Genomic DNA, 24,247 nt, shown 5'->3' on the forward strand with positions numbered 1-24,247 from the left:
GACTGGCCGCCTCCGCGTGTTCCCGCCTCTTGCGTGCGTGCGTCTTGGCCTCCCTGGTCGGAGGGTCTGCCACCTGCCCCACTGGAGGAGGGTGGCAGAACCAGCCTGACGGCTTTCCCAGTCCCCCTCACGGTCCTGGCGGGCCTGGACCGGGTCCCCGGTGCAGAGGCCCAAGGCAGACTGCAGGCAATACCTGGTGTGCCTCCCATGGAGGGACAGCCCAGAAGCAGGTGGCACCTCCCCAGGAGATGCCAGGCTGCCCTCCTGCCCCTGCCAAGCTACCAGCCTCAGCCAGAGCCGGGTCCTGGGTCCTGCCCTACCCGGCTCCTCTTCCCGGCACCCCTCCCCTCCTGGGGAAGGCCCCAGGCCACAGCAGCCCCCCAGTGGTCAGGGCACCCTGGTCCTGGGGGGGTTGGGAGGGTGTTCCAGGACAGGCCAGCGGCTTTGCTGCCCCAGCTGCTGACCCCTGCTCTGGCCAGTGCCCTCAGCCGGGCAGGCCATTGGGCGCCACCAGGAGTTCAGCTGGCACCCGACCCAGGCTGTGTTGAGGGGCCTGGAAGCCGCCACCTGGCCTTCCTGCTACAGCCGGGCTGCAGTTGGGGCGGAGGCTGGAGGGCGGGGCCGGGGCGGGGCGGAGCGACCGGGAAGGGCTGCCGGGCGGCGCCTATGCACAGAGCGGGCTTCTGTGAGCGGGTGGCGGCAGAGTGGGTGCCATGGGGCAGATCGAGTGGGCCATGTGGGCCAACGAGCAGGCGCTGGCGTCTGGCCTGAGTGAGTGCGTGGCGGCTGTGGGGCTGGGCCGGAGGGGCCGGGCCCAGGGCCTCCGGGAGGCTGGGCGGGAACTTGGGCCGGTGGGACGGGGGGCTGGAGGACTGGGAGGGGGCTTGAGGCCGGGTGGGCAGGCAGGCCAGTGTGGAGGGTCCAGCCCAGCCCAGCCCAGCCCCTGCCCTCCGCTCTCCCCCAAAGGGACCTCCTGGCCCCGGGAGGAGGAAGTTACAGGACAGGGGAAGGAGTGTTTCCCCGGGGTTTCCGGGGAGTCACTGCCCCCACCCCTGTTGGGAAAACCCTGCAGTGGGCCCGGCCTGGGTCGCCAGGGCCTCTTCTTCCTAGAGCCAGCAGGGTGGGCTCTGGCCTGGGCTGGCCCCTCCCGAGGGTCCTGGGTGGGGAGCCGCTCATCCCCTGGGGAGCAGCCTGTCCCTCTGCGCAGGAGGCCTAAATGCTACGAGGTCCCGGACCCCAGAATGACCTGCCTGCCTGCCGATCCCCAGACGCTGGGCCTTGGGGCCGGATGAAGGGGGAGGACCGGGCCCTGAGCCTGGAGCTGGACCCTGTGGGCCCCCAGGAGGACCTCCGCCTAGGGCAGGGGTCCCGAGCCTCCCCCAGTCATCGGGACGGCTGGCAGCCAGGGGCAGAGACGGCCCCCACTCACCCAGTCACCAGGGCTCGAAGTCTCGGGGCCGCAGCCCTGCCGTCCACTCCGGGTCACAAGCTTCGAGTGCCTGCCGGGACCTCCTGGGCCTGCTCAAATCCCCCACTCTTGCCCACGGGACCATCCCCTGAGGACTGCACACCATCCCCCCCCCAAATTTCCTCCGGGAAGTAGAAGTAACGGGGCTGAGTGGCCTGGGCCGGTCCTTAGGACCCCCTCCGCCCTGCGCAGGGCCTCCCGCGCCTGGCCGAGCCCGGCTTCACGGCACCCAGGCGGGCGCTGCTGCTCAGTCCAGCTTAGGGGCAGCACAGTGGACCCCGGGCCCCGGCCAGCTTCCCCGCAGGGGTTTGTTGGAAAGCTTCCCAGGCCTGTGGTGCTGAGTCAGTCCTTCTCCCAACTTTTCTCCAGAGTTCTGCAAAGTGCAGCCACCTGGGACGGCTCGACCGTCGGCCTGCCAGTACGGCATCCAACAAGCAGGTTTCTTTTTTCTGGTATTGAACCCGGAGGCATTCTACTGTCAAGTCATACATTTATTTGGAACCGGTCTCACTAAGTCACGGAGGCTGGCTTCAAACCTGCGATCCTCCTGTCTCAGCCTCCCAAGTACTGGGATACAAATGTGTGCCACCATGCCCGGTGTGGTGGTGCACACCTATAATCCCAGTACTTGAGAGGCTGAGACAGGAGGATCACAGGTTCGAGGCCAGCCTCGGCAAGTAGTGAGACTCAGCAACCTAGTGAGACCCTGTTTCAGAAACAAAAATAAAATAGGTCTGGAGGTGTGACTCAGGTAGAATGCCTCTGGGTACCACACACACACACACACATACACTCACGCACACACGCACACACACGCTAGCTGAGCTCCACCCCTGGGGGTGCCCAAGCTCTTCCACAGGGCTCCGGATCTCTCGTTAAAGGAGCAGGAACAGGTGCGTGCCGGGTGGGGACTGCCCGCGCAGGGGTCTGTGGGACGGCCCTCCCAGCCAGCGAGCAGAGCAGAGCGGCCCTCAGTCTGGAAACCAGCCTCGGGCTGTGTCCCCTGTGGTGAGGCTGGATTGACCTGAAATCCAGAAATTTAGGCCAGATCCAGGGCAGAGGAAGCCGTAGGCCCCGGCAGAGGCTTGTGTGGCTTCCTCAGTCGGGTGGACGCTGCCGGAAACGCCCTGCTGGGCGGAGCTCTCTGCTGGGCCGAGGAAGTGGCTGAGCGTGGGCGCTGGGACTAGCGGGATTGCCTGGCGAAAGCCAGAGCTGGTCTGTACGAACCCCCCGCCCCCGTCCTTGGGAGTCTGAGACAGGAGGCTCACAGGAATCTGAGGTCAGCCTCAGCGGTGTAGCAAGGCTCTCAGCAACCTAGTGAGCCGGTTTCAAAACAAAAAATGAAAACAGGAACCAGAGCCAGGCATGGAGGTGCCCGTTTGTAATCCCAGCATTTGGGAGGCTGAGACAGGAGGATCGCCTTCACCGTTTGGGCCAGCCTCAGCTGCTTAGTGAGGCCCTTTGCAACTTAGTGCGACCTTGTTTCCAAATAAAAAATAGGGCTGGGGCATAGCTTGGAGGTAGAATGACCTTGGGTTCCATTCTAGTACTTAAAAAAAAAATCTTTATTTCACTAAGATGTATGACTATAATGCACCAATAATTTCTTTTTTTTGTATGTGTGGTACTGGGCTGGAACCCAGGGGCCTTCTACCTCCAGGTTACACTCCCAGACCTATTTTCTATTTTATTTTGAAACAGGGTCTCACTAAGTTGCTGAGAGCCTCACTAAGTAGCTAAGGCTGGCTTAGAACCTGTGCGATCCTCCTGTCTCAGCCTCCCAAGCGCTGGGATTACAAGTGTGCGCTACCATGCCCAGATAAAAAATTTTAAAAATAAAAAAATATATAAAATAAAAACTTAACCTTAAAAAAAAAAAAGGTACCAGGCAAGGTTGTGCACGCCTGTAATCCCAGTACTTGGGAAGTTGAGACAGGAGAATCATCGGTTGGAAAATTGCCTCAGCAATGTATGGGACTCTGAGCACTCAGCAGCCTAGTGACACCTCAGTTTCAAACAAAAAGTAGTTTCCATCCCCAGTACTACACAAAAAGAGAAGGAAAGAAGAAAGAAAGAAAGAAAGAAAGAAAGAAAGAAAGAAAGAAAATTAGAGGAATAGACTAGCTGGCAAACCCAAAACAAAACAGTATAGACGACAGTAGCGGACGCAAATCGAAGTGAAGGTTGGCCAGGAATAAGACTGGTGACACCCCAGAGACACCCAGCGCGAGCAGGACACAGAGGACTGCGGTGTCTGCGCTCGCGGCCTGTGATGGGGACCGCGCCGCGAGGCGTTGGCCGTGTGTCCCCGCAGCTGGCCCCGCCGCAGCCCGGCACCTCCCTGCTTCCCGCGGGCCTCCTCTCCCCTCGCCCCTCTTCAGCGGCCCCGGGCGCGAGCTGGAGGCCCCTGGGCGGGGAAGCAGAGGTGGCCGGGGCCTGGGGCCTGTCCGCACTGACCCTGCTCCCTCTGCCCACAGTCCTCATCACCGGGGGGATCGTGGCCACGGCCGGCCGCTTCACCCAGTGGTACTTCGGGGCGTACTCCATGTATCCTTGGCTGGAGCCTGGGGCGGCCTGGGCAGGCGGTGGGGTGCGGTCCTGGCAGGTATGAGGGCGGCATGCCCTGGGGCTGCCCCTGCGCCAGGTGTGAGGACGGGAGGAGGCCGCAGCCCAGAGGCCGCTGGCTGTCTCCTGCCCGTGTGCCCTCGGGGGCTGCTCCTTAACCGAGTTCTGCAGCGCAGCGGGGGTGTTCGTCTGCCTGCTGGAGTACCCGCGGGGACGGAGGAAGAAGGGCTCCACCATGGAGCGGTGGTGAGTGGCCTGCAGGTGGGGGGCGCAGTCCTCAGGAGCACCTGAGGAGGGGGCCTGGCCGGGCGCGGAGCCCACTGTCCACTCTCCCCACGTCTAGCGGACAGAAGTACATGACGGCCGTGGTGAAGGTGTTCGGGCCCCTCACCAGGAACTACTATGTCCGGGCCGCCTTGCACCTCCTGTGAGTGCCCCAGGGTCAGGAGGCCGGAGGGAGCTCACGGCTGGCTGCGGGGCGGGAGGGCGCGCGCCTGCCTGGGGTCCTTCCAGAGCCCCAGCCCCAGCTCACCGCACCCTGGCAGCCCGGGCAGGCCACACGGCGTGTCTGGCGGCCCTTGCTGGGCCGGGCCGGGGCCCCCACACCAGCCAGGCCGCGGTGGGCGATGACAGCAGAGATGCGCGCCACACTTGGCCTGACCCTTGGCGGCGCCGGGCTCCGGGTCTGGGGTCCTCACCCAGCACCCCTGTCCTGAGATCTCGGGCTCAAGACCCCCTCAAGATAGTGTTACCCCTGCAGGCTGTCAGTGCCCGCGGGCTTCCTGCTGGCCACGATCCTGGGCACCGTCTGCCTGGCCATTGCGAGCGTCATCTACCTGCTGGTGAGTAGCCCCGTGGCCAGCCCTGCCTGACTGTCCCCGCTGGCCGCCCGTGCCCCCCTCTTGGTGGCTCTGTGTTCTGAGCCATGGCCAGGAGCTCGGTTTGCCAGCAGGAGCGTGTGCCCGTGTGCCTGCCCACCACCCAGGCCCTGGGGGCGGCTGCGTCTCTGCACTGCCCCACTGAAGCCGCCCCAGCCCCAGGGTCGGGGGGCCAGAGGCTCAGGCGCCGAGTTGTGTGGCTGTGGGGTCAGAGGGCAGCGAGGGCCCAGCCTGGGTGGTGGCTGCTTCTCTTCGCACCCTCCGCCCCAACTTGGCGGGGCTAGGAGCTCGTGAAGGGTACCCCGCGTATGGACCGGCCTTTCCCAGAAACCAGCGCTGCGTTTGTGTGGTGAGGTCTGCGGACGGCGTCCTGCTGGGCCGTGCCTGTGACGGGGACCCTTATGAAGGGCTCCTGCTCACCCTGGCAGAGTCGCCCCCCTCCTGCCAAGGCGCAGGGCTCTCCAGTGACCCCCACTTTCAGGTTTGTTTCTTTTTCGGTACTAGGGCTGGAACCCAGGCGCCTCTACCTTCGAGCGACACCCCTGCCCTATTTTTTTTATTCTTTATTTTGAAACTGGGTCTCACTGAGTTGCAAAGGGCCTCACTAAGTAGCTGAGGCTGGCCACAAACCCAGATCCTCCTGTCTCAGCCTTCCAAATGCTGGGATTACAAGTGTGCGTCCCCAGGCCTGGTGGAATTTTTATTTTTCATTTTTCCCTTAGGCATTGTCTCCCCCCCCCCAGGCAGATCATTCTGTGTATGTGAGTATTTAAACCCTAAAAAAAAATTTAAAAAGTATATGTCAGCAGGGTGTGGTGGCGCACACCTCTAATCCCAGTACTTGAGAGGCTGAGACAGGACTGTGGTTTGGGGCCAGCCTCAGCTACTTGGCAAGGTCCTCAGAAACTTAGTGAGACTCTGTTTCAAAAATAAATAATAAATAAATAAATAAAAAGTAGGGCTGGGGGTGCAGCTCAGAGGTAATATACCTCTGAGTACCAGTACCAAGCCCCAGTAACACACACACACACACACACACACACACACACACACACACACCTCAGAAAAGAAAGACTTACTGCAAGGCCTCTGGGCCCATAGCACGGACTGGGGTGGGGGGGCAGGGCTCCACACTCAGCCAGCCCCCTCGAAGTCGAGTCCCTGCTGGGGCGGCCGGCGGGGCCAGGCCACGCTCTTCCTCCTGGGAGGGCCTGCTGGCTCCCAGCTCTGTCCCAGGAAGCGTGGTCTTGGGCTCTGCGGCTGGAAGCGGGTCCAGCGGATCTTCCTGAAACCCAGGGGCTCCCTTGCCGGGCTCCTGGTGTGGCAGGATAGCTCAGCAGTCTAGCCCAATCCAGTCACCCAGCAATTTGGACCCTGGTGGGGAGGGCCCCGGGGCGGCCGGAGTGGATGCTGGCAGCATGGCCCATCCTTCTTTTTTTTTTTTTTTTGTGGGTTGGGGGATGGAACCCAGGGGCATTTGACCTCCGAGCTACACCCACTGCCCTAGTTTTTATTCTTTATTTTGAAACCGGGTCTCACTGAGTTGCAGAGGGCCTCACTAAGTAGCTGAGGTTGTCCGCGAACCGCGATCCTCTGGTCTCAGCCTCCCGAAAGCTGGGATTACAAGCGTGCGCCACCACGCCCGTCATGGCCCATCCTTCTGTGTCCCCCAGGCCGCCATCCGGGGGGAGCAGTGGACCCCCATCGAGTCCAAGCCCAAGGAGCAGCCGCAGGTCATCGGAGGCACCATCAAGCAGCCGCCCAGCAACCCCCCGCCCCGGCCCCCGGCAGAGGTGCGCAAGAAGCCCAGCGAGGAGGAGGAGGGGGCTGCGGCGGCAGGGGGGCCCCAGGTCAACCCCGTCCCCGTGACAGACGAGGTCGTTTGACCCCCCTGCACCTGCCGCCCCTGGGCCCGCGCTTCCCCGCATGGCCACCAGAGGGCGCGCGCCCCACAATAAATGCAGTGATCGCCCAGTACGCCCGGGGCTCTTCCTGGGGAGGCCGAATTCGGGATCGCGTATTGTCTGGCCCTGTATTCTTCCTCCTCTCCTCCTCCTCTCCTCCTCCTCCTCCTCCTCCTCCTCCTCTTTTTGTTTTCTTTTTCTTCTCTTCTCCATTTTTTTTTTTTTTTTGCGGCACTGAGGATAGAAACCACAGGCATTCTACCTCTAAGCAATACTCCCATCCCTATTTTTTATATTTTTTTGGTGGTACTGGGGTTCCTGGAAGCCCTTCTGCCTCCGGGCTACACTCCCAGACCTATTTTATACTTTTTATTTGGAAACAGGGTCTCCTAAGCCAGTGAGGCTGGCTTCGAACCAGCGCGATCCTCCTGTCTCCGCCTTCTAAGTGTGGGGGATTACAAGCGTGCGCCACCACACCTGGCTATCCCTATTTTTAACTTTTTTAATTTTTTTTGCGGGTCTGGGGATGGAACCCAGGGGCATTATACCTCCGAGCTACACCCCCTGCCCTATTTTTTATTCTTTATTACTATTTTAATTATTTTGGTGGTACTTGGGGTGGAACCCAGAGGCTTTCTACTTCCAGGCTATATATACTCCCAGACCTATTTTTTATATTTTATTTTGAAACAGGGTCTCACTGATTTGCAGAGGGCCTCACTAAGCAGCTGAGGCTGGCTGTGAACTGCGATCTTCCTGTCTCAGCCTCCTGAATGCTGGGATCACAAGTGTGTGCCCCACGCCCAACTGGTCTGGCCCTGTATTTTATGAAATACCAGAATCTGGAGATCCGGGCACTTTAATTTCTGCCCTGGAGGTCTCTACCTCGTTCCCGGCCCTGCTGCTGCTGGACTTGCCCTCTCAGAACCCCAGAGGTGTCCCCGGGGATGAAGGGTGAGCCCTCCGGCCATCACAGACACGCACTCTGGGCAGCCCTGCAGGGTGGGCAAGGCCTCCTGGCTCCAGGTGTCCCCTGGGCCAGACACCCTGTAGGGTCCCGAGGGCTTGCCTGGCTGCAGCCCACACCCCATCCTGTTGAGCTGTCCTGGCGGCCCTCACTGCCTGAGTCTGCAGAGGTCTCTACCCCGCTGCGTGCGCCCCTGGCCCGGCAGCTCCAACCCTGCCGTCGCTATCCCTGCCCGCGTGACTCCAGCCCCAGTGACCCGCTGTGACCCTGGGACTCCAGCTCTGCAGCCTCAGGGCCTTTGCACGGCTGGTCACTGCCTGGACCACTGCCACAGGTAGTGGCTTTGAGGCCCCGTCCTCCCTTCTGGGGTCCCTGCCCCCACGTCCTGGGTCTGGCCTCAAAGAACGGCCCACACCCAGCGCCCAGGAGCACCGCTGCAGCCAGTCGCCGTGTGGAGGGCAGGGTTCCGTCTTCATCAGTGAGGGCTCAGTTCCTCGGGCTGGGCATTTTGCAGGGACTCGGTCGTCGACCCCCCAGGCTCTCGGCCAAAGCCCCTCCCTCAGGAGGCCTCCCGACCTCTGGGCTCCGGGAGTGCGTCCTCGCTCTCTGCAGAGCCCCCTCTCCCGCGGGTACACCGCGGGCACTAATCTGTGGGGGAAGCGGGTCAGGCGGGGAGGCCATGACACCTGCCCAGTGGCCTGTGGCCACGGTCACCCCAGGCAGAGCCCACAGGGCCGTGGAGGCTGAGGACTGGAGCGGCCTCACCTGGGTGGCTTCCCATGAGCCCTCGCGCCAGGGCGCCTCAGCCAGACGCCTCCTTGTGTGAGCCTGTGGCCGGGCTCCCAGCGCTGGCCCCTACCGGGTGGGGCCAGGACAGCCACCCTGGGAGCTGGAGGCAGAGGGACGACTCGGTTCCTCCCCAGGGATCCGTCCTTAGGGCAGAGGCCGTGCCCCAAGTGCTCGAGGTCATAAGGAGGGTCAGGGCCTGGTGTGTCCTGGGGCCCAGTGCCCATCTCCTTGTCCAGGGCAAGAGCCGCCCCTGGGCACTGTCCAGTCGGGAGGCACCTGACCCCTGCCTCAGGGTTCCGGTGGAAGCGGTGGGGGGGCGGTGACGACACACCGGGCCGGTGTTCAGGCCCGTGCCTGGCGCACCTGCGAGAGCCCTTCCTTCCGCGAGGCAGCCCCGGGGTCCCGGGGAGGTGCAGGAGTAAGGCGGACAAAGCTGGGCTGAGTTGGGCTGTTTAATGACACGTATTTACAATTGCAATAAATAATTAAGAAAATAGATGCTTTTCTTTCTGGTGGCGAAGGGGAGCCCAGGCTGGAGACAGGCCACAGGGCAGGGTGGCCCCTCAGTGCCCCTGCCCCTCCTGGGCTGAAGGGTCCAGCGCAGGCCCCGTCCGTCCCGGTGACCCGGCTCCGGGGTGCTGGCCTCCCTGGGGCCCGGGGCGGGAGGTGGGGCACAGCCTCCCACACAGTCCCGCCCTGAGGCATAAATAACAATAAATACACATAAATAAGGGCGGGTGACGCGGCGGGGCCATCACTGCACCGTCCTGGGCAGCACGCAGGTGCAGCCCACGGGCACGCGGATGAACTCGGCGTGGAAGGCAAAGGCGCCCGGCGTGGGGGCCCCCGTGCCGTCGCGGGAGCAGGGCCGGCGGTGCAGCACCAGCAGGCTCTGGTGCACCTGCACGGAGTTGAGCGCGGCCGTCTCGCGGCCGGTCCTGGTGCTGAGGCAGCCCCGGCACAGGCACTGGGCGAAGGCCAGCTTCTGTGGGTAGCGGTCCTCGTCCGTGTCGATGCTGCGGGCACAGGGACGGTGAGGGCGTGTCCCCCCAGGTTCCTGCCCGCCTGGGCCCCTGTGCTGGCAGGGCCGCCCCACTCTCGGGGCGCAGGGTGAGGCCTAGGTGCATGCAGCTGGCACTCAGTAAACGATGGCACCTCCCTCCAAGAGCAGCGAAGCTGGGCGGGGGCTCCGGGGCAGAATTCCCCAGTGGGCTCAGAACCAAGAGGACGAGCCTGGGCTGCCCTGGCCCTGGGTGGCAGGCAGAGCGGGCAGGACGGGTGCCTACTTAGCAGGTGAGGCCCGGGGTCGCCACCCTGCCCCCGGGACCCCGCGGCCCTCACCGGTATCTCCAGGGGGAGATGGAGCGCTGGTGGGTGTCGGCCTCCCGGATCTCCTCCAGCTGCAGCCGGGGGCACTGGGGCTCGGCCTGGGGCTTGCTGTGCCGCCTGCCGTGGCCGGCTGCTTCCAGGCTGGACACCAGGGCGACGGGCAGGGCCTGCTCCCACTTGGCGCTCCGAGCCAGCAGGTGTGGGGGGGCCTGGCCGCGGGGCAGCTCCTCCGCTGAGTAGCAGCGCGGGGTCCCGTCAGTGTGGGGGTGCCCCCAGAGTGGGTGGTCTCGATGGGCCAGGCAGGAGGGCGGCCAGGCCAGAAGCAGGAGGCCAGAGAGGATCTGGGGACGGCAGGCATGCCCTCAGAAGCTGCGCAGGAAAGGGGCACCCGCTTCTGCCAGGCTCACCTCCTTCTTTCTGAAAAGATGGCGAGTAGCCCTGCCTCTGCAGATGGGGAAACTGAGGCCCACAGAGTCCCCTCGGCCCAAAGCCACCGGGACATCTAGGTAGTGGGCGGGCTGGCTACCCCTCTCTCCAGATTTGGGGTGCTTCCCAGGCTCCTCCCCTGCACCCCGCCCCGGGGCTCAGAGGCCCAGCCTGGGGCCTGGGGGCGCTGGGCTCACCATGGTGACGGCAGTGGAGGTGGCGGGCATGGCTTGGATGGCCTCGCACCTGGCGACAGTCCTGCTGGTGCGCCTGGCAGAGGCCCGGCCGTGGGTTCTTTATACCTGAGGCCACACCTGGGAAAATCCTGGCATTGCTTCCTGCTTGGGATGTGCGAGCCGGCGCTTCCTCCTCCTGCCCCGCGGATTTCCCGCGGAGCCTCTGCGCCCGCCTGCCCGCCCACAGACGCACGGAGGGACCCTGCCCAGGGGAGCCACGAAGCGCCCCTCCCGGCCAGGCTGGGAGCTTCCCTGAGAGCAGCGGGCCTTCTGCCTCCGCCCTATGGTTTACCTGTTTGGACCTGCTGCCGGGGACGGGGTGGGACCGTTTACTTTACACCCCTGAGCTCTGTCCACCAGAGTCGTCCTTGTTCTGTCCCCTCTGGGTGGACATGAGCGTTTGTTTGTGCCGAGTGTGACCCAGGCCCCGTGCCCGGGACTCTGGCTGAGCTCTCCTGAGCCAGGAGCGCAAAGCTGCCGGGAGGAGCCTGCAGACCCTGCTCAGCCTGGGCTGCCGGAAGCAGGCTCCGCACTGTGAACGCCTGAGCCTGGGTGTCATCTGGGGAGGTCACCTCCAAGGCCGAGGCCCCATCTGGTCCGTCCTGATCCTCAAGGTCGTCTGAGGGGGAGGGTGGGAGAACCCCAAATGTGCAACAAAAGACCGGGCCAGTGGACAGGGAGGGCTGGAGGTCCAGGGCCGGGATTCTGCTCCCCTCTCTTCCCTCGGGTTTGTTTCTGTAGAGAACCCCTAGGGCCAGTGGTCTGGGAGAGTCAGAGCTGAATCGATGATGGGCACAGTGGCACACACCTGTAATCCCAGTACTGGGGAGGCTGAGACAGGAGGATCGCAGGTTCAAGGCCAGCCTCAAAAACTTAGCAACCTAGTGAGACCCTGTTTCCAAATTAAAAAGAAAACAGGGATGTGGAAATAGCTCAGAGGTAGAATGCCCCTAGGTTCAACCCTCAGCGCATGTACATACATACACACACACACGAAAAGAAGCTGGGTGTGGTGGTTCAGGCCTGTATTCCCAGTTCTTGAGAGGCTGAGACAGGAGGATGGCAGGTTCAAGAACAGCCTTGACAACTTAGACCCTATTTCAAAATAAAAATGACCACACTGGGCGTGGTGGTGCACGCTTGTAATCCCAGCATTCGGGAGGCTGAGACAAGAGGATCTCAGTTCGCGACCAGCCTCAGTTACTTGGTGAGGCCCTCTACAATTCAGTGAGACCTTGTTTCAAAATAAAGAATAAAAAATAGGGCTGGGGGTGTAGCTCGGAGGTAGAATTCCCCTGGGCTCCATCCCCAGCACCACAAAACAAAAACAAAAACAGTAAGAATTTATCTGTGCGTGGTCTGGAGCTCAGGAGTCTGAACAAGGAGTGGGCACTGCTGGCACCTTCTGGGTCTGGGCCCTGCGCCAGCCCCTGGTGCCTCGCCACCCTCGGCTCACCTTGGCTTCGTGGCTCAGGAGCCCTCCCCATGTCTGCCTGCTCTTCCTCCTCTTTTTTTTTTTTTTTTTTTTGGTGGTACTGGGGATGAATCCAGGGGCATTCTACCTCCAAGCTATACCCCCAGCCCTATTTTTATTCTTCACTTTGAAACAGGACCTAAGTAGCTACACCCCCACCCCTATTTTATTTTTTGTGGTCCTTGGGGTGGAACCCAGGAGCTTTCTACCTCTGGGCTATACTCCCAGACCTATTTTATATTTTATTTGGAAACAGGGTCTCACTAAGTTTAAGAGAGCTTCACTAAGTAGCTGAGGCTGGCTCGAACCTGTGCGATCCTCCTGTCTCAGCCTCCCAAGCGCGGGGATTACAGGCGTGCGCCACCACGCCCGGCCGTGTCTGGTCTCTGCTGCCTTGTGAGGACACGGTTGTTGAACCTAGGACCCCCTCCACTGCTGCCTTGGAAGTCCCATTAGTCATGTCCAACACCCTCCTGCCCGCTGAGGCCAGACTCGCAGGTGCAGGGCTGAGGGGCAGATCTGGGGGCACCCTTTGGTTAGACTAGATTAGGAGAAGGGGTCTCTGGGCTGGGATGAGACCTGCGTCCTTGCAGGGGTGCTCAGGGTTCAGAGGGATTCTGGCCCCCACTCCCTCAGAGGCGGCACCAGCTCCTCGTTGGGGCCCGGGGGGTAGGATCCTGCCACATAGCCGCCCTCAGGGCCGCTCTTCCCCGACGCGTGGGGCACTGGTGTGGCTGGACTGCCCAGGCCCCCACGGCTTCTTGGGCAGAAACTCCCCACAACCTCCGCAGGCTGAGGCAGCCAGGGTGGGGCTGCACCTCCCAGCTCTGGGCTGAGACTGCCAGGTGCCTGGGAAGCTCTGGAGCGTCCCTAAGGGACCTGCACCCTGCAGCTGGGTGTCCAGGAGAGCTCGCTCAGCCTGGCAGGGCCTGACCTCCCACCCTTCCAACACACAGCCAGCTGTGCAGGACTGCAGTCCCTGGAGACCACCTGGTGGGTGAGCTGGGGCTATTTACTCAACCGCTGGGCTCTGCCCCAGGGTCTTGGGGCCTTCCTGCGTCGATGCCGGTCTGTGGGTGTTTCCTGGGCTGGCAGGTGCAGGGCGATGCAGTGTGAAAGGAGAGAAAGGTCAGGAAGGACAGGACAGGTGCTGCCCTGGCAGATGTGGGCTGCAGCCGGCCCCGTGGACTGGAGCTCGGAGGCAGCTGCTAGCAGATGACAAGGTGGCAGTACTGCTGCCCCGCGGGGTGGACGACACACCCCCGGGTCCCACTGTGACAGCCGCCTGTGCCTCCCGCTGCCCCTGGGAGGCTCTGCCCAAGGCCGTGCGTGGGCCTGGCTCCTGCAGCCCAGCTCCACAGGAGTCCTGGGTTGGGCAAGGCTGGAAATGCCTTGCAGACCACAGGACCTGGGCTGGCGGGCCACGCCCACCGCAGACCCGTGCCAGCAGACCCCCACCTGCCAGGGAGGTGTGGCCAGGGCGGACTGCGCTGGGCTCTCCCCCGCTAGTCCAGCCTGTCTGCAGCAAGGCTGACTGCTGGCCGCCTGCGGCTGTGTTGTAGTGGACCTGGCAGGCAGTGCCCTCGGGACCAGAAGGCTGAGGCAGTCTCTGGGGAGAAGACTTGGGGAAGGAGGCCACAGCTGGCTAGCCCAACACGGGCTCGCACCACGCAGGGGCTCCTTGACCCTGAGTTCCACGGGAAGGCCTTCTCCACTGGACCAGTGGAGAAGTCAGATGGCAACCCAGGGGAAGGCTGGATGGCAAGGCAGGGTCAGCGCCTGGGGCCCAGCCATGGCTCCAGCCCAGAACACAGCAGGCCAGGCAGGGCGGCCCCTCTGGTGCCAGTGCGGGCCTCTGTGCAGGGCCTGGACTCAGACAGGAGGCCCCACGACCAGGTGTCCTGATCCAGCGTTCCCTTGCCCTGGCTTTGCCCCGATGGCACACCAGCTAAGCTGGTCTCACCCACACTGGAGTGCCACTGACCACAGGGTGAAGGAGCAGAGCCATGTCACAAAAGGCACCAGAGCCCTGGTGGCTGTCCTGCATGGGGATGGCGGGGCGGGGCAGCGGGCTCCGTGGCTAGGGCCAGCCCCCACCCGAGGAGGCCCTGCCGTAGGCCCAGGGGGCTCCCCGCAGGCAGTGCGCGCAGGCAGGTGGGCTACAGGGCTGTGCTCGGCCTGAGCGGAGGGGACACAGCAGCCCGGCAAGCAAAACACAAGGGCTACGAAAGTGCTTATCAAAATATTTTATTTTAGGAGACTCCTCAAAAAAAGACCCTCCACATAGACACCCCACCAATACCCCTGGCTTTTTTTTTGGTCTTTTCTGTTTTTTTTTTCTTTTTAAATCAACTAAAACAAATTGATACTTCAAATAAAAGGAACTATTTCCCAATGAGACTTCAGTCAAGAATATATATATGCTTCTGATCCGGGGTGGGTGAGGAGGATGCTGCCAGGGGTCACCACGTCCCGGCCTCTCTCTCGCCCCGCGGTTTCGGAAGGCTGTGCTTCAGAGGACGCGGTGAGGTGGCTGCGAGGCAGGCGGTGGGGCGGGAGGAGCCGGCTGCGACCCGCCTGGAGAGACCACTGTCCTGGAGGCGATCCAGTCTGTGGCTGGGATTCAGCATCATCTTCGTTTGTGTGTGGCTTCTTTTCCAGCTGAGAAACTTTTTTTTTCTTTTTTTTTTTTAATTTTTAAAAAGAATCACAGCCAAGATAAGACATTAACTGCAAAATCCAAAATGGCTGCGCTTACCCTCTTATAAAAACACGTGGGTCCACTGGAGAGGGAGCAGCCCGCTACACCTTCCCGGGGATCTTGGCGCGCTTGCGCGCAATGGCGTCCTCCACGGCCTTGAGCTGCTTCAGGAGCTCCTCACGCCGCGAGAGTGTGCTGGCCTTCCCTGACTTGACGCCAGCTGGGGCGTCGGCGGCCTTGCCGGGCACGCTGGTGACCTTGCTGGAGCTCCTGGACTGGGGCGACAGCTGGCGCTTCCTGCGGGGGCGGGAGGGCGGCCGGTGAGCACCCCCAGACCTCTGTGCCCTGCACCTGCGGCTGCCCGGGCTCCGGTGGCCACCCAACACCTACAGTGTGTGTGCCATTCTCCCGAGGCCACCGGCAGAGGCAGAGGCAGAGGCAGGCAGGACGCACTGGCCGGGTAGGTACTCACCTGTCTGCTGGGGCTGCAGGGGCTTTGGAGTTCTGGCCTCTCTGCCGCTCGGGCTTTGGGGAGCCCAGCCTCCCGCCTGACTTCCGGTCCCGAGAACCTGGCGACAGGGACAGAGTGAGCTCACCACCCAGGGCAGAGGCCAGCCCTGAGGACGGCCTCACCACAAGCCCAGGATCTATCTCCAGTGTCAGGCGGCTCAGCACACCCCGCAGCCTCTCTAAAGAGTGAGACAGGAAGGGCGAGGCTGGCTCCGAGAGGAGGGGAAGCCACTGCTTGGGGAGGTGCGCAGTTACACTGAAGCATCCTGTGCCTGTCAGGAGCTGGGCGCAGTGGGGTCAGTGGCCGGCGTAGGTCACTGGCTCGAGTGGGCCAGGGGTCGGGGTGGGGGCTGGTGGCCTTGGCTCTGCCCCTCGGAGGCTGTCGACTGCCTTGGGCTCGCAGGGGCAGGTGGCCAGGCCTTGTCCTACTTCAGGGAGGACGCATGGGGTTTGTTCTGCCTGTCAGGACTGGCCAGTAACAGCTACCTGTCTTTCTGCCTAGGCCCCTGAAGGAATACCAGGCGCTGGGTGGCATCTGTCACTTCCCATAGGCCAGGGGTCTGCGGGCTGAACAGTCCAGCCCAGCGACGAGCACCCAGCCTTCTGCCTGCAAGACGTTAAACTAAACCAACACATTCCCCGATCTCTTGTTCTGGAAAAGACCTGCTCTACGTTAAAAACGGTGTGTGTATCACAATTCAGTGACTAAATATTGCCAATTTTCATGTGTGTGTGATGTCAGGGATCAAATCTAGGGCCTTGTGCATGCTCCGCAACTGCTTTACCACTGAGCTCACCCAGCTCTTGACATAAAGGTTAAAAGCCTTTCTTACTGTAGTCTCTTTTGGTTGTGCGTGTGTGCGCGCACGTGCGCATGGTCCTGAGGATCAAACTCGTAGCTGTTCTGAGTTACAGCCCCAGCCCTATTTTATTATCTTGAAACGGGCTAAGCTAGGGTCTAAGTTGCTGGGGCTGGCCACAAGCCTGAGCCCCGTCTCACCCCCAGTTCTGGGATGACAGGTGTGCACAATTCTAGTTTCTCGAATTATCAACACTGGCGGTACCAACTCGCACAACCAGATGGCCTCTGGGATTCTCTGCAGCTCAAGGAGACGCGGTGCGGGCCCGGGCTGGGCCTGGCGGGGCCCAAGGGGCTTACCTCGGTCCGGGGACAAGTTGGCCTTCTTGGCCGGTGGGCTCTGCCTGTCCTTGTCTGACGGTTCGTAGCGCTTCCTGCTTCCTTTGTCAGCCGCCTGAGACAACACGGGGCCGTCAGGGCGCGGTCTGGGCTACGCAGCGCCCGGCCCGTCCGTCCGGCCTCCCCGGCCTCACCTTGTTCAGCAGCGTCAGCTTGATCTCCTTGTGGGCCACAAAGGAGCCCTGCTGGGGCTGTCCGGGGGCTGCCTGCTGTGCAGCGCTGGGCTGTTGGGCCGACTTCCCGCCTGCCGACGGCTTGGAGGACTTGGGCGGCTGGGCAGACGCATCCCTTTTCCGCTTTTCCTCTTTAGTGCCATCTTCTTTCTTAGATTTTCCTGCCAGCGACAAGCCCTCAGCCACAGGTGCCCCACATCGGACCCCGCCCGCAATGTAACGACTGAGCAGCGTGGGCACCCATGCCCAGGGCACAGGGCCGCATACCTCGCTCCTTCTTGGTCTGCGCTGGGGTGGGGGACCGGGAGCTGGCGGAGGACACAGGGCTGGCCAAGTCGGCGTACATGTCCTCCGAGTCCACGCTGTGCACTGAGCTGCTACTGGAGGTGGCGCTGGACACCGACGAGACGCTGCTCACGCTCAGGGACCTGGACACACAGAATGGCTAAGCCCCACACCCGACAGGGCCGGGGCCACGTCCACAGGATGTAGACCTGTGCCCCGGAGCAGGAGACTTCAGAGGTCCTATACCGTGGGCCGGGGACCCCATGGGGAGAGGGTCACACTGTGCTGGGAAGTGCCTCAGGGAAGGGAGGTGGAGAGGGACAGAAAAAGCTACAGCAGAACCACCATCACCAGGCAGCGATGCGCTTGGGGCGGGGTGCCCTCTGGCCCCACAGCACAGGCCCACGAGACTGGCAGGGCCGTGGGCCAGCTCCAGCCAGCGCTCCTGAAGGCAGCTGGCACCAACAGGGAGGAGGATAGAGATGCAAATGGTCTTTTTGAAGGTTGTTAAAATATTCCAGCTCTGTTACACCTCAACAAATGTCCAAACCCACTGCTTCCTGAAGATCACAGAGGTGGACGCGAGGACCGGAGCACAGCCCGGCTGCCCTCCTGAGAGACTGGCAGCAGCCCTGCACCTGTCCTCACGCGCCCTGGCTCCACCTCTGGGCTGCCGCGCCCACCCACGCTCAGGGAGCCGGCCTGGCTAGCTGGCCGGGGAAGGGGGGGATGCCGGTGTGTGTGTGTGGGGGGGACCAGCGAGTGACCTGGATCGGGAACTGGAGCCGCTGTAGCTGCTGCCGCTGCCGCTGCCACTGCCGCTGAGTGTCCGCCTGCAACACAAACGCGAAGTGTTTAGAGCACAGCTTGGACACCCGGCCTGCGACGAGCTCCACCTGCTCACCGCGCTGCCCTGAGACTGGAGAAGGCTCCGTTATCTGCAGGTGTGACTTTCTCTCAACACAAGAAATGAGGCATCTGCAGACAGTGCTTTCCGGCAGCACCAGAGGCCCTCCGCCCCACAACCCACAACGGCTGGTCTTGGGCGTGGAAGGCACACGCACACCGCACGGCCTCGCCCTGGGGCCCTGGGGTGCCCTGAGGCAGCCACTCGGCCACTGCTCTCCAGGGAAACCAGGCCCAGCAAGTGGGCGTGAGCGGCCGAGCTGAGGTCTGGGACGCACTCTGGCTGCCTCCCTCACCTCCTGGGGGGCGTCCTGGCCGGCCTCTCCTTCCTCCTGGCTTCCCGGGGGTCTCCTGGCCTGGCGGGCTCAGGGGCAGGAGCGGGAGTTTTGGTGGCCTGCGGTGGGGCTGGGGGTGGGGCTGGCTTCTTCACCGTCTTTTCCCTGTGAGACAGAGGAAGGCTCAGGGCAGGGCAGGGCAGGGCAGGGCCTCTGTCCCTGAGGAGCCCCCGCACTCAGGCTCCTCGGCACCTGGTGCCTTTGGTTGCTGTCTAGAGACCACATCTGCGGCCTCTTCACCTCGGCTCCCGCCCCAGGTGGGGCCAACAGCGGGAGGAGCTGGAGGCGTCAGACCCAAGCGGCCCCCATGACACACAGAGGCTCAGAACTTACCCGGCCTTCCCGGGAGGCGGGGCTGGCTCCCCCTTGGTTCTGATGGAAGGTCTGTGTGGGGACGGTGTGGGAGATGGGGATGGGGACGAAGAGAAGGACCGGGACCTGGGGAGTAAAGAGACGGTGAGGAGCCCGCCCAGTGCTTGGTGTGCTTCACGAGCAAGGCTGGCCAAGCCCGAGCCAGACAAGGCTTCGGTCTGCTTTAAGCCATACTACCACTTGCTGGACATCACACTCTGAACCACAACCATGGTGGCGCAGTCTTTTAATCCTAGTACTTGGGAGGCTGAGACAGGAGGATCACAGGCTAGAGGACAGTCTCAGCAAGTAGCAAGACTCTCATCAGCCTAGCAAGACTGGTTCCAAATTAAAAAAAAGGGGGGGGCCGGCGTGGTGGGCACGCTTGTAATCCCCACGCTTGGGAGGCGGAGACAGGAGGATCGCACAGGTTCGAAGCCAGCTGCGCTGGCTTAAGAGACCTTGTTTCCAAATTAAAAAAAGTATAAAATAGGTCTGGGAGTGTAGCCCGGAGGTAGAAGGGCTTCCAGGAACCCCAGTACCACCAAAAGCAAAAAACAAAGGGACAGGGGTGTAGCTTGGATGTAGACTGCTCCTGCGTTCAATCCCAGTGCCCTCCCCCACAAAAAATACACACACACACACACACACACACACACACACACCCCAGCAAGGACAAGAGCCTGGCTTGACCACACTGCCACCACCTGCAGATCAGGGTGAATGCAGCTCTGGGCCAGGCAGGGACCCGAGACCAGGCACTGAGGTGGCAGGGGCTATGCGGGGAGGCTTGGGACCGGGGGAGCCCTGGACAGCAGGTGCAGGCAGCTGAGTCCACGCGCAGGTGACAGACGGCAGAGTGACAGCTGGAGAGGGTGGTGACGAGCCAATCACAAGCCATGTTCTGTGGGCCAAGTTTGGCTCGTCGCACTGACAGATGCCGACAGGCTCACGGGCTTGCCAGTGGGCATCCCCCTTCCCACATACTGCCTCCGCGTGCATGCGGGAGGGCCGCCCCAGCCCCACGGTGGAGCTCACGCTCCTCGGTGGGCAGGCCTGTGCCTCGGGAAGGACGGCTGCAGAGGCTGGGCCACGCTGGAGATCCTGCTGACTGCGAGTGACGGGGCGAGCGGCTCCTTCAGCGAAGGCCTGCTCATCCTGCCCTGCTTGTCCCTCCACACCGCGTCTGTCCGGCAGGACCACTCCGCGGGCTTTCTTCCTGCTGTCTTCTGCTGCCGCTGTCAACTGCTCGCCCAGAGCAAAGACCGCAGGTGGCGTTTCCGTTGTCCCAGCCCAAAGTTCCCAACATCTCGGCTTCCTTCAGGGTCTGAGTTTTCTCCACACCACACCAGCCTTGTTTCCTGATGAAGCCCACGTTGAGGTGTTGTGGGCTCTGACGCAGACTGAGGGCTGGTGCCGGCCTGTCTCTGGGGGCTGCTGGCCTGCCCGTGGCCCGCAGCAGACACCTGGGGAGAGGCCGCCTTCCTCCTTGGCTGCCTGCTGTCTCACTCGAGTCTCGACGTCCACAGGGACGGGCCACATACGATCTGCTCAGACTCAACAGCTTCCCTGACCTCCTACGGCTGCTGCTTTTTTTCTTTTGTGGTACTGGAGATCGCACCCAGGGGCATTCCCCAGCCCTTTGCAGTTTTTTTTTTTTTTTTTTGCAACAGGGTCTTGCTAAGTTGGTGAGCCTGGCCTCTACGTGCAGTCCTATCTTAGCTTCCCTGAGGACTGGGTACAGGCATGTGGATCTTCATGGCTGCCTTCTAATCCCATACAGCTGTGTCCAAAAATAAGACTCTCTGCAGGAGGCATTGCTGGGCTGGGGGACGCCTGGCGCCATGCACTTCCCAAAGCAGCGGCTGCCCCGAAAGGCGCCCCGCCCGCCCGCTGGTGTTCCTGGGGCCTTGCTGTGTCTGCCTCCCCAGAGAGGCCTGCAGTGATGGTGGCACTGGGAAGGTGCATGCTGGACAGGAGCCTGTGGGCCTCAGTCCTCCACTCCATGACTGAGAAGGGCCTCCCACTCACCGGGAGGGACTGTGCCGACAGTTTTCATGTGAGCAAGTCAGGCAAGACACGGGGCGCTGTGTGCGCTGGCAGATTTTTTTTTCCTGGTGGAACCCTTCTACCTCCGGGCTACTCCCAGACCTATTTTATATTTTATTTGGAAACAGGGTCTCTTAAACCAGTGAGGCTGGCTTTGAACCTGCACGATCCTCCTGTCTCTGCCTCCTAAGCACGGGGATAACAAGCGTGCGCCACTAAGCCAAGCCAGAATTTTTTGCAATCGAGAAGTTCAGTGGGGGAAAATACAACAGAGTACGTTCAGTGCAGCAGCCTCCAGGCCCAGCCGTGGCCTCGGTGTGGACAGACCCTTTAGAGAAGGGGCGAGGCAGGGCTGGCTGACTCAGCCCTCAGAGGGAGGCCTGGGAACTGCAGCACCTTGCTGGGAGGAAGCCCACACCTCACCCAACCTGGTGAAAACAGGCGCCCAGAAGACCTGGCCCCATGGTGGCAGGTGGCCACCTCCCCCAGCCAAGAGCGCCGGCGCCGTGGCTCGCACCTACCTGGACCGGCTGCCTGAGAAGGAGCTGTGTCTGGATGAGCGGCTGGAGTAGGAGCTGTAGGATGAGGACCGGGACCTGGACCGGGAGGAGCCGGAGCCTGAGTAGGATGACGACCGTGAGGACGACCTGCAGCCGAGGCAGCGGGGACATGAGAAGGTGGCCTGCCCCCCCCCCCACACACACCCCTGCAGAGCCAGGTGGGGGCACTCACAAGCACCCCGGTTTTTCTCTGTGTATGTGGTACTGGGGATTGAACCCAGGGGTGTTCTACCTCTGAGCTACACCTCAGCCCTATTTTATTCTCTATTTTGAAACAGGGTCTAAGTTATGGAGGCCCAAGTTGCTGGGGCTGGCCACGAACCGCGCTCCTCCTGTCTCAGCCTCCCAAGCACTGGGACTACAAGTGTGCACAGCAAACATCCCCCTTTCTGAAATGTAAGGTCATGTGACATCCAATCCTTCATCAGTGGAGAGCAGTAGAGATGCCAAGACGGGTGCTGGGTGGGCCCAATGCAGAGCCCAGCACCCCCCAGAGTGGACAGAGCCAGGGACTGGTTCGCACACCAACCCTCATGCACACAGTGTGTACCGTCTGTGTCTCCCTGTGCTGTGAAAACCTGACTTCACTCTGGGACTCCAGCTCCGTGGGGCTCCCAGGCGGCTCCCCATCTGCACCACTCCTCTCGGGCAGGGAGACTTGGTGCACTCTGAGAGTGCAGCTGCTGCCTGCGGCCTGGGGCCTTTCCCAATAGACCTACCGGCCTGCCTGTCTGTCATGGGGTTCTCAGCTGACCTGTCCTCGGCCAGTGAGCAGCTCTACACACAGAAGCTAGTGGCAGCCCCCTGGCCAGCCACTGTGATGGATGCCTCTTTACCTGGAGGAATTGGAAGCTGAAGCTGACGAGGCTGAGGTCTTTCGACGCCTTCGTGCCCGGCTGGGGGAGACTGACACCCCAAGTTTCTTTTTCGGTGACTTGGATCGGCGCCAAGGGTCCTTCCACTCATCTGCCCGCTTCACCTGCGGCCCCACGGAGGTGGCGTCCTTCTTTGGTGGCTCAGCTTGACGGCTGGAATCAGAGAGAGATCAGCAAGGCTGGGTCCAGCACGCCCTCAGGGAGCTGGAAGGTAAGAGCCATGGGCCGGCACAAAGGAATACTGGAAACACGGCATGCTGCGGGCAGCCTGCCGCTCACAGCCCTGCTCCCCGCGGCCTCAACCTAAACGCCTTCCTCAGGACACCCTGACTTTCTCTATCACTTTCTCTTTTCAGCACCAGGGAATGGATCCAGGGGCATTCTACCTCTGAGCTAGGCCCCCAGCCCTTTTCAAAATTTTTTTTGGTGGAACTGGGGATGGAACCCAGGGGCCTTCTACCTTCGGGCTACACTCCCAGACCTATTTTATATTTTATTTGGAAACAGGGTCTCTTAAACCAGCGAGGCTGGCTTCGAACCTGCACGATCCTCCTGTCTCAGCCTCCCAAGTGCGGGGATTACAAGCGTGCGCCACCACGCCTGGCATCCTTTTTATTTTTAAAAGGTTCTCACTAGAGCCGGGCGTGGTGGCACACGCTCGTAATCCCAGTGCTTGGGAGGCTGAGACAGGAGGATCGTGCAGGTTCGAAGCCAGCCTCAGCTACTTAGTGAGGTTCTCAGCAACTTAGTGAGACCCTGTTTCCAAATAAAATATAAAATGGGTCTGGGAGTATAACCCGGAGGTAGAAAGCCTCTGGGTTCCACCCCCAGTACCACCAAAAATAAATAAACAAATAAATGGCTCTCACTGGGCTGCTGAGGCTGGGCTTCTTGGACTCACGATTCTCATCCCCACTGCCCGCCGTGCCCAGCCCCCACGTCGTCCTTCCTGGGACTGCCACTCCTTGTTTAGCCTCTACCCTCCTGCCAGGGCTCCCAGGGGGTGCAGGCAGCCTGGCCCACAAACAGCAGGGACACAGGAGATAGTTACACCATTAAAGGCACAAAAAGGACTCTTAATTTTCAAGGCAGTAAAAAGTTTGTGAGTTAAGCCAGGCGTGGTGGTGCACCCTTGTAATCCCAGCATTCGGGGGTGGGGGTGGAGACTGGAGGATCTTGGTTTGTGGCCAGCCTGAGCTACTTAGTGAGGCCCTTTGTAACTCAGTAAGACACTGTTTCAAAAAAAAAAAAAAAAAATAGGGCTGGGGGTGTAGGTACAATGTCCCTGGGTTCCATCTCAGGCACTGCGTGCGCGCGCGCGCGCGCGCACACACACACACGCACAAAAAGTCTGAGAGTTAACCAACCCAGGACTCATGTTTTGAGAGTGGCGGAACTGCAAGCCAGGGACACCCTGGCCCAACCCCAAAAAGCGTGGAATCCAGGCCCTTCTCAAGTGTTGGCGAGGCAGCAGCGGAGGGGACATTGAGGAGCGCCTTTCTCTAGGGCCGGGCAGCGCTGCAGGGAGGGAGGGACGCCTCTGCGGCCTGTCCTGAGGAGCCCGGCTCCTTGGCGGGCGTCCTGCTTGCACCAAGATGACATGCAACTCAGGCCCAGGACGAACAGCAAAGTAGTTTAATAGTTTAATTTCAATAATAGAGAAAAATGCCTAATATGAAAGTATCTGAACAGGTAAAATCTATGTTCTTCATAGTTATTTATTTTTTTGGTAGTACCGGGTTCCTGGAAACCCTTCTACCTCCGGGCTACATTCCCAGACCTATTTTCATATTTTTATTTGGAAACAGGGTCTCTTAAGCCAGTGCGGCTGGCTTCGAACCTGCGTGATCCTCCTGTCTCCAACTCCCAAGCACGGGGATTACAAGTGTGTGCGACCACACCCGACTCTAGTTATTTATTTTGAAACACGGTCTTACTAAATTACCAAGGTAGGCCTTCAACCAAGTACTGGGGTCAGGAATGGGCCACCACCTGCTAAATCTCCGATGCTCTTGCTTTTCAGATTCCTGGTGCGCCCTGCCTGTAATGTGCACTTACAGCCCTTGAGCAGCCCCGCATGTCACATCCTCTCAATCGCACTGGGGCTAGGCTTAGGATGTCATTCAGCTCATTAACAGGGTGGGCATGGTGGCACAGGCCTGTACTCCAAGCTACTGGGGAGGCAGAGGCAGGAGGATTGCACAGGTCAAAGCCAACCTTAGCTACTTAGTGAGACCCTGTTTCCAAATAAAATACAAAATAGTTCTG

At 61.3% G+C, this 24,247-nt stretch overlaps 3 protein-coding genes across 6 annotated transcripts in view; 1 reads left to right on the top strand and 2 right to left on the bottom strand.

Annotated features, from left to right (window-relative positions):
- Window positions 1–713: 713 nt before the first annotated feature.
- On the top strand, window positions 714–6,797 carry CYBA (cytochrome b-245 alpha chain; the record flags this gene model as incomplete). 2 transcript variants are annotated; one of them, XM_080704130.1, is made up of 6 exons in its annotated part: window positions 714–771; window positions 3,946–4,015; window positions 4,205–4,279; window positions 4,377–4,460; window positions 4,794–4,875; window positions 6,585–6,797. In XM_080704130.1, 6 exons carry the CDS (start codon window positions 714–716, stop codon window positions 6,795–6,797), a joined length of 582 nt encoding a protein of 193 aa, XP_080560256.1. The 2 variants fall into 2 exon arrangements, with proteins under 2 accessions (XP_080560256.1, XP_080560257.1); XM_080704131.1 differs by lacking the exon at window positions 4,377–4,460.
- A 2,528-nt stretch (window positions 6,798–9,325) lies between these two features.
- Window positions 9,326–10,553, bottom strand: IL17C (interleukin 17C; the record flags this gene model as incomplete). Its single annotated transcript, XM_080702860.1, has 3 exons — window positions 9,326–9,587; window positions 9,913–10,241; window positions 10,524–10,553. The coding sequence occupies 3 exons, from the start codon at window positions 10,551–10,553 to the stop codon at window positions 9,326–9,328; spliced, it is 621 nt and encodes a 206-aa protein (XP_080558986.1).
- Window positions 10,554–14,838: 4,285 nt separating this feature from the next.
- The window catches only part of ZC3H18 (zinc finger CCCH-type containing 18), a gene marked incomplete at both ends in the record, with an annotated part of 52,742 nt that continues 43,333 nt past the window's right edge, over window positions 14,839–24,247 (bottom strand). For 2 of the 3 annotated variants that reach the window (XM_080702328.1, XM_080702330.1), the window contains 10 exons: window positions 14,839–15,034; window positions 15,210–15,306; window positions 16,407–16,500; window positions 16,580–16,779; window positions 16,886–17,046; window positions 17,671–17,736; window positions 18,106–18,249; window positions 18,478–18,582; window positions 21,066–21,191; window positions 21,941–22,132. In XM_080702328.1, coding sequence (XP_080558454.1) covers window positions 14,839–15,034; window positions 15,210–15,306; window positions 16,407–16,500; window positions 16,580–16,779; window positions 16,886–17,046; window positions 17,671–17,736; window positions 18,106–18,249; window positions 18,478–18,582; window positions 21,066–21,191; window positions 21,941–22,132 — 1,381 coding nt within the window. The remainder of the gene's footprint in view (window positions 15,035–15,209; window positions 15,307–16,406; window positions 16,501–16,579; window positions 16,780–16,885; window positions 17,047–17,670; window positions 17,737–18,105; window positions 18,250–18,477; window positions 18,583–21,065; window positions 21,192–21,940; window positions 22,133–24,247) is intronic. The other variant, XM_080702329.1, reaches the window with a different exon arrangement.

This window comes from Muscardinus avellanarius, assembly GCF_963383645.1.
Source record: "Muscardinus avellanarius genome assembly, chromosome: 10".
NCBI classification, from domain to species: domain Eukaryota; kingdom Metazoa; phylum Chordata; class Mammalia; order Rodentia; family Gliridae; genus Muscardinus; species Muscardinus avellanarius.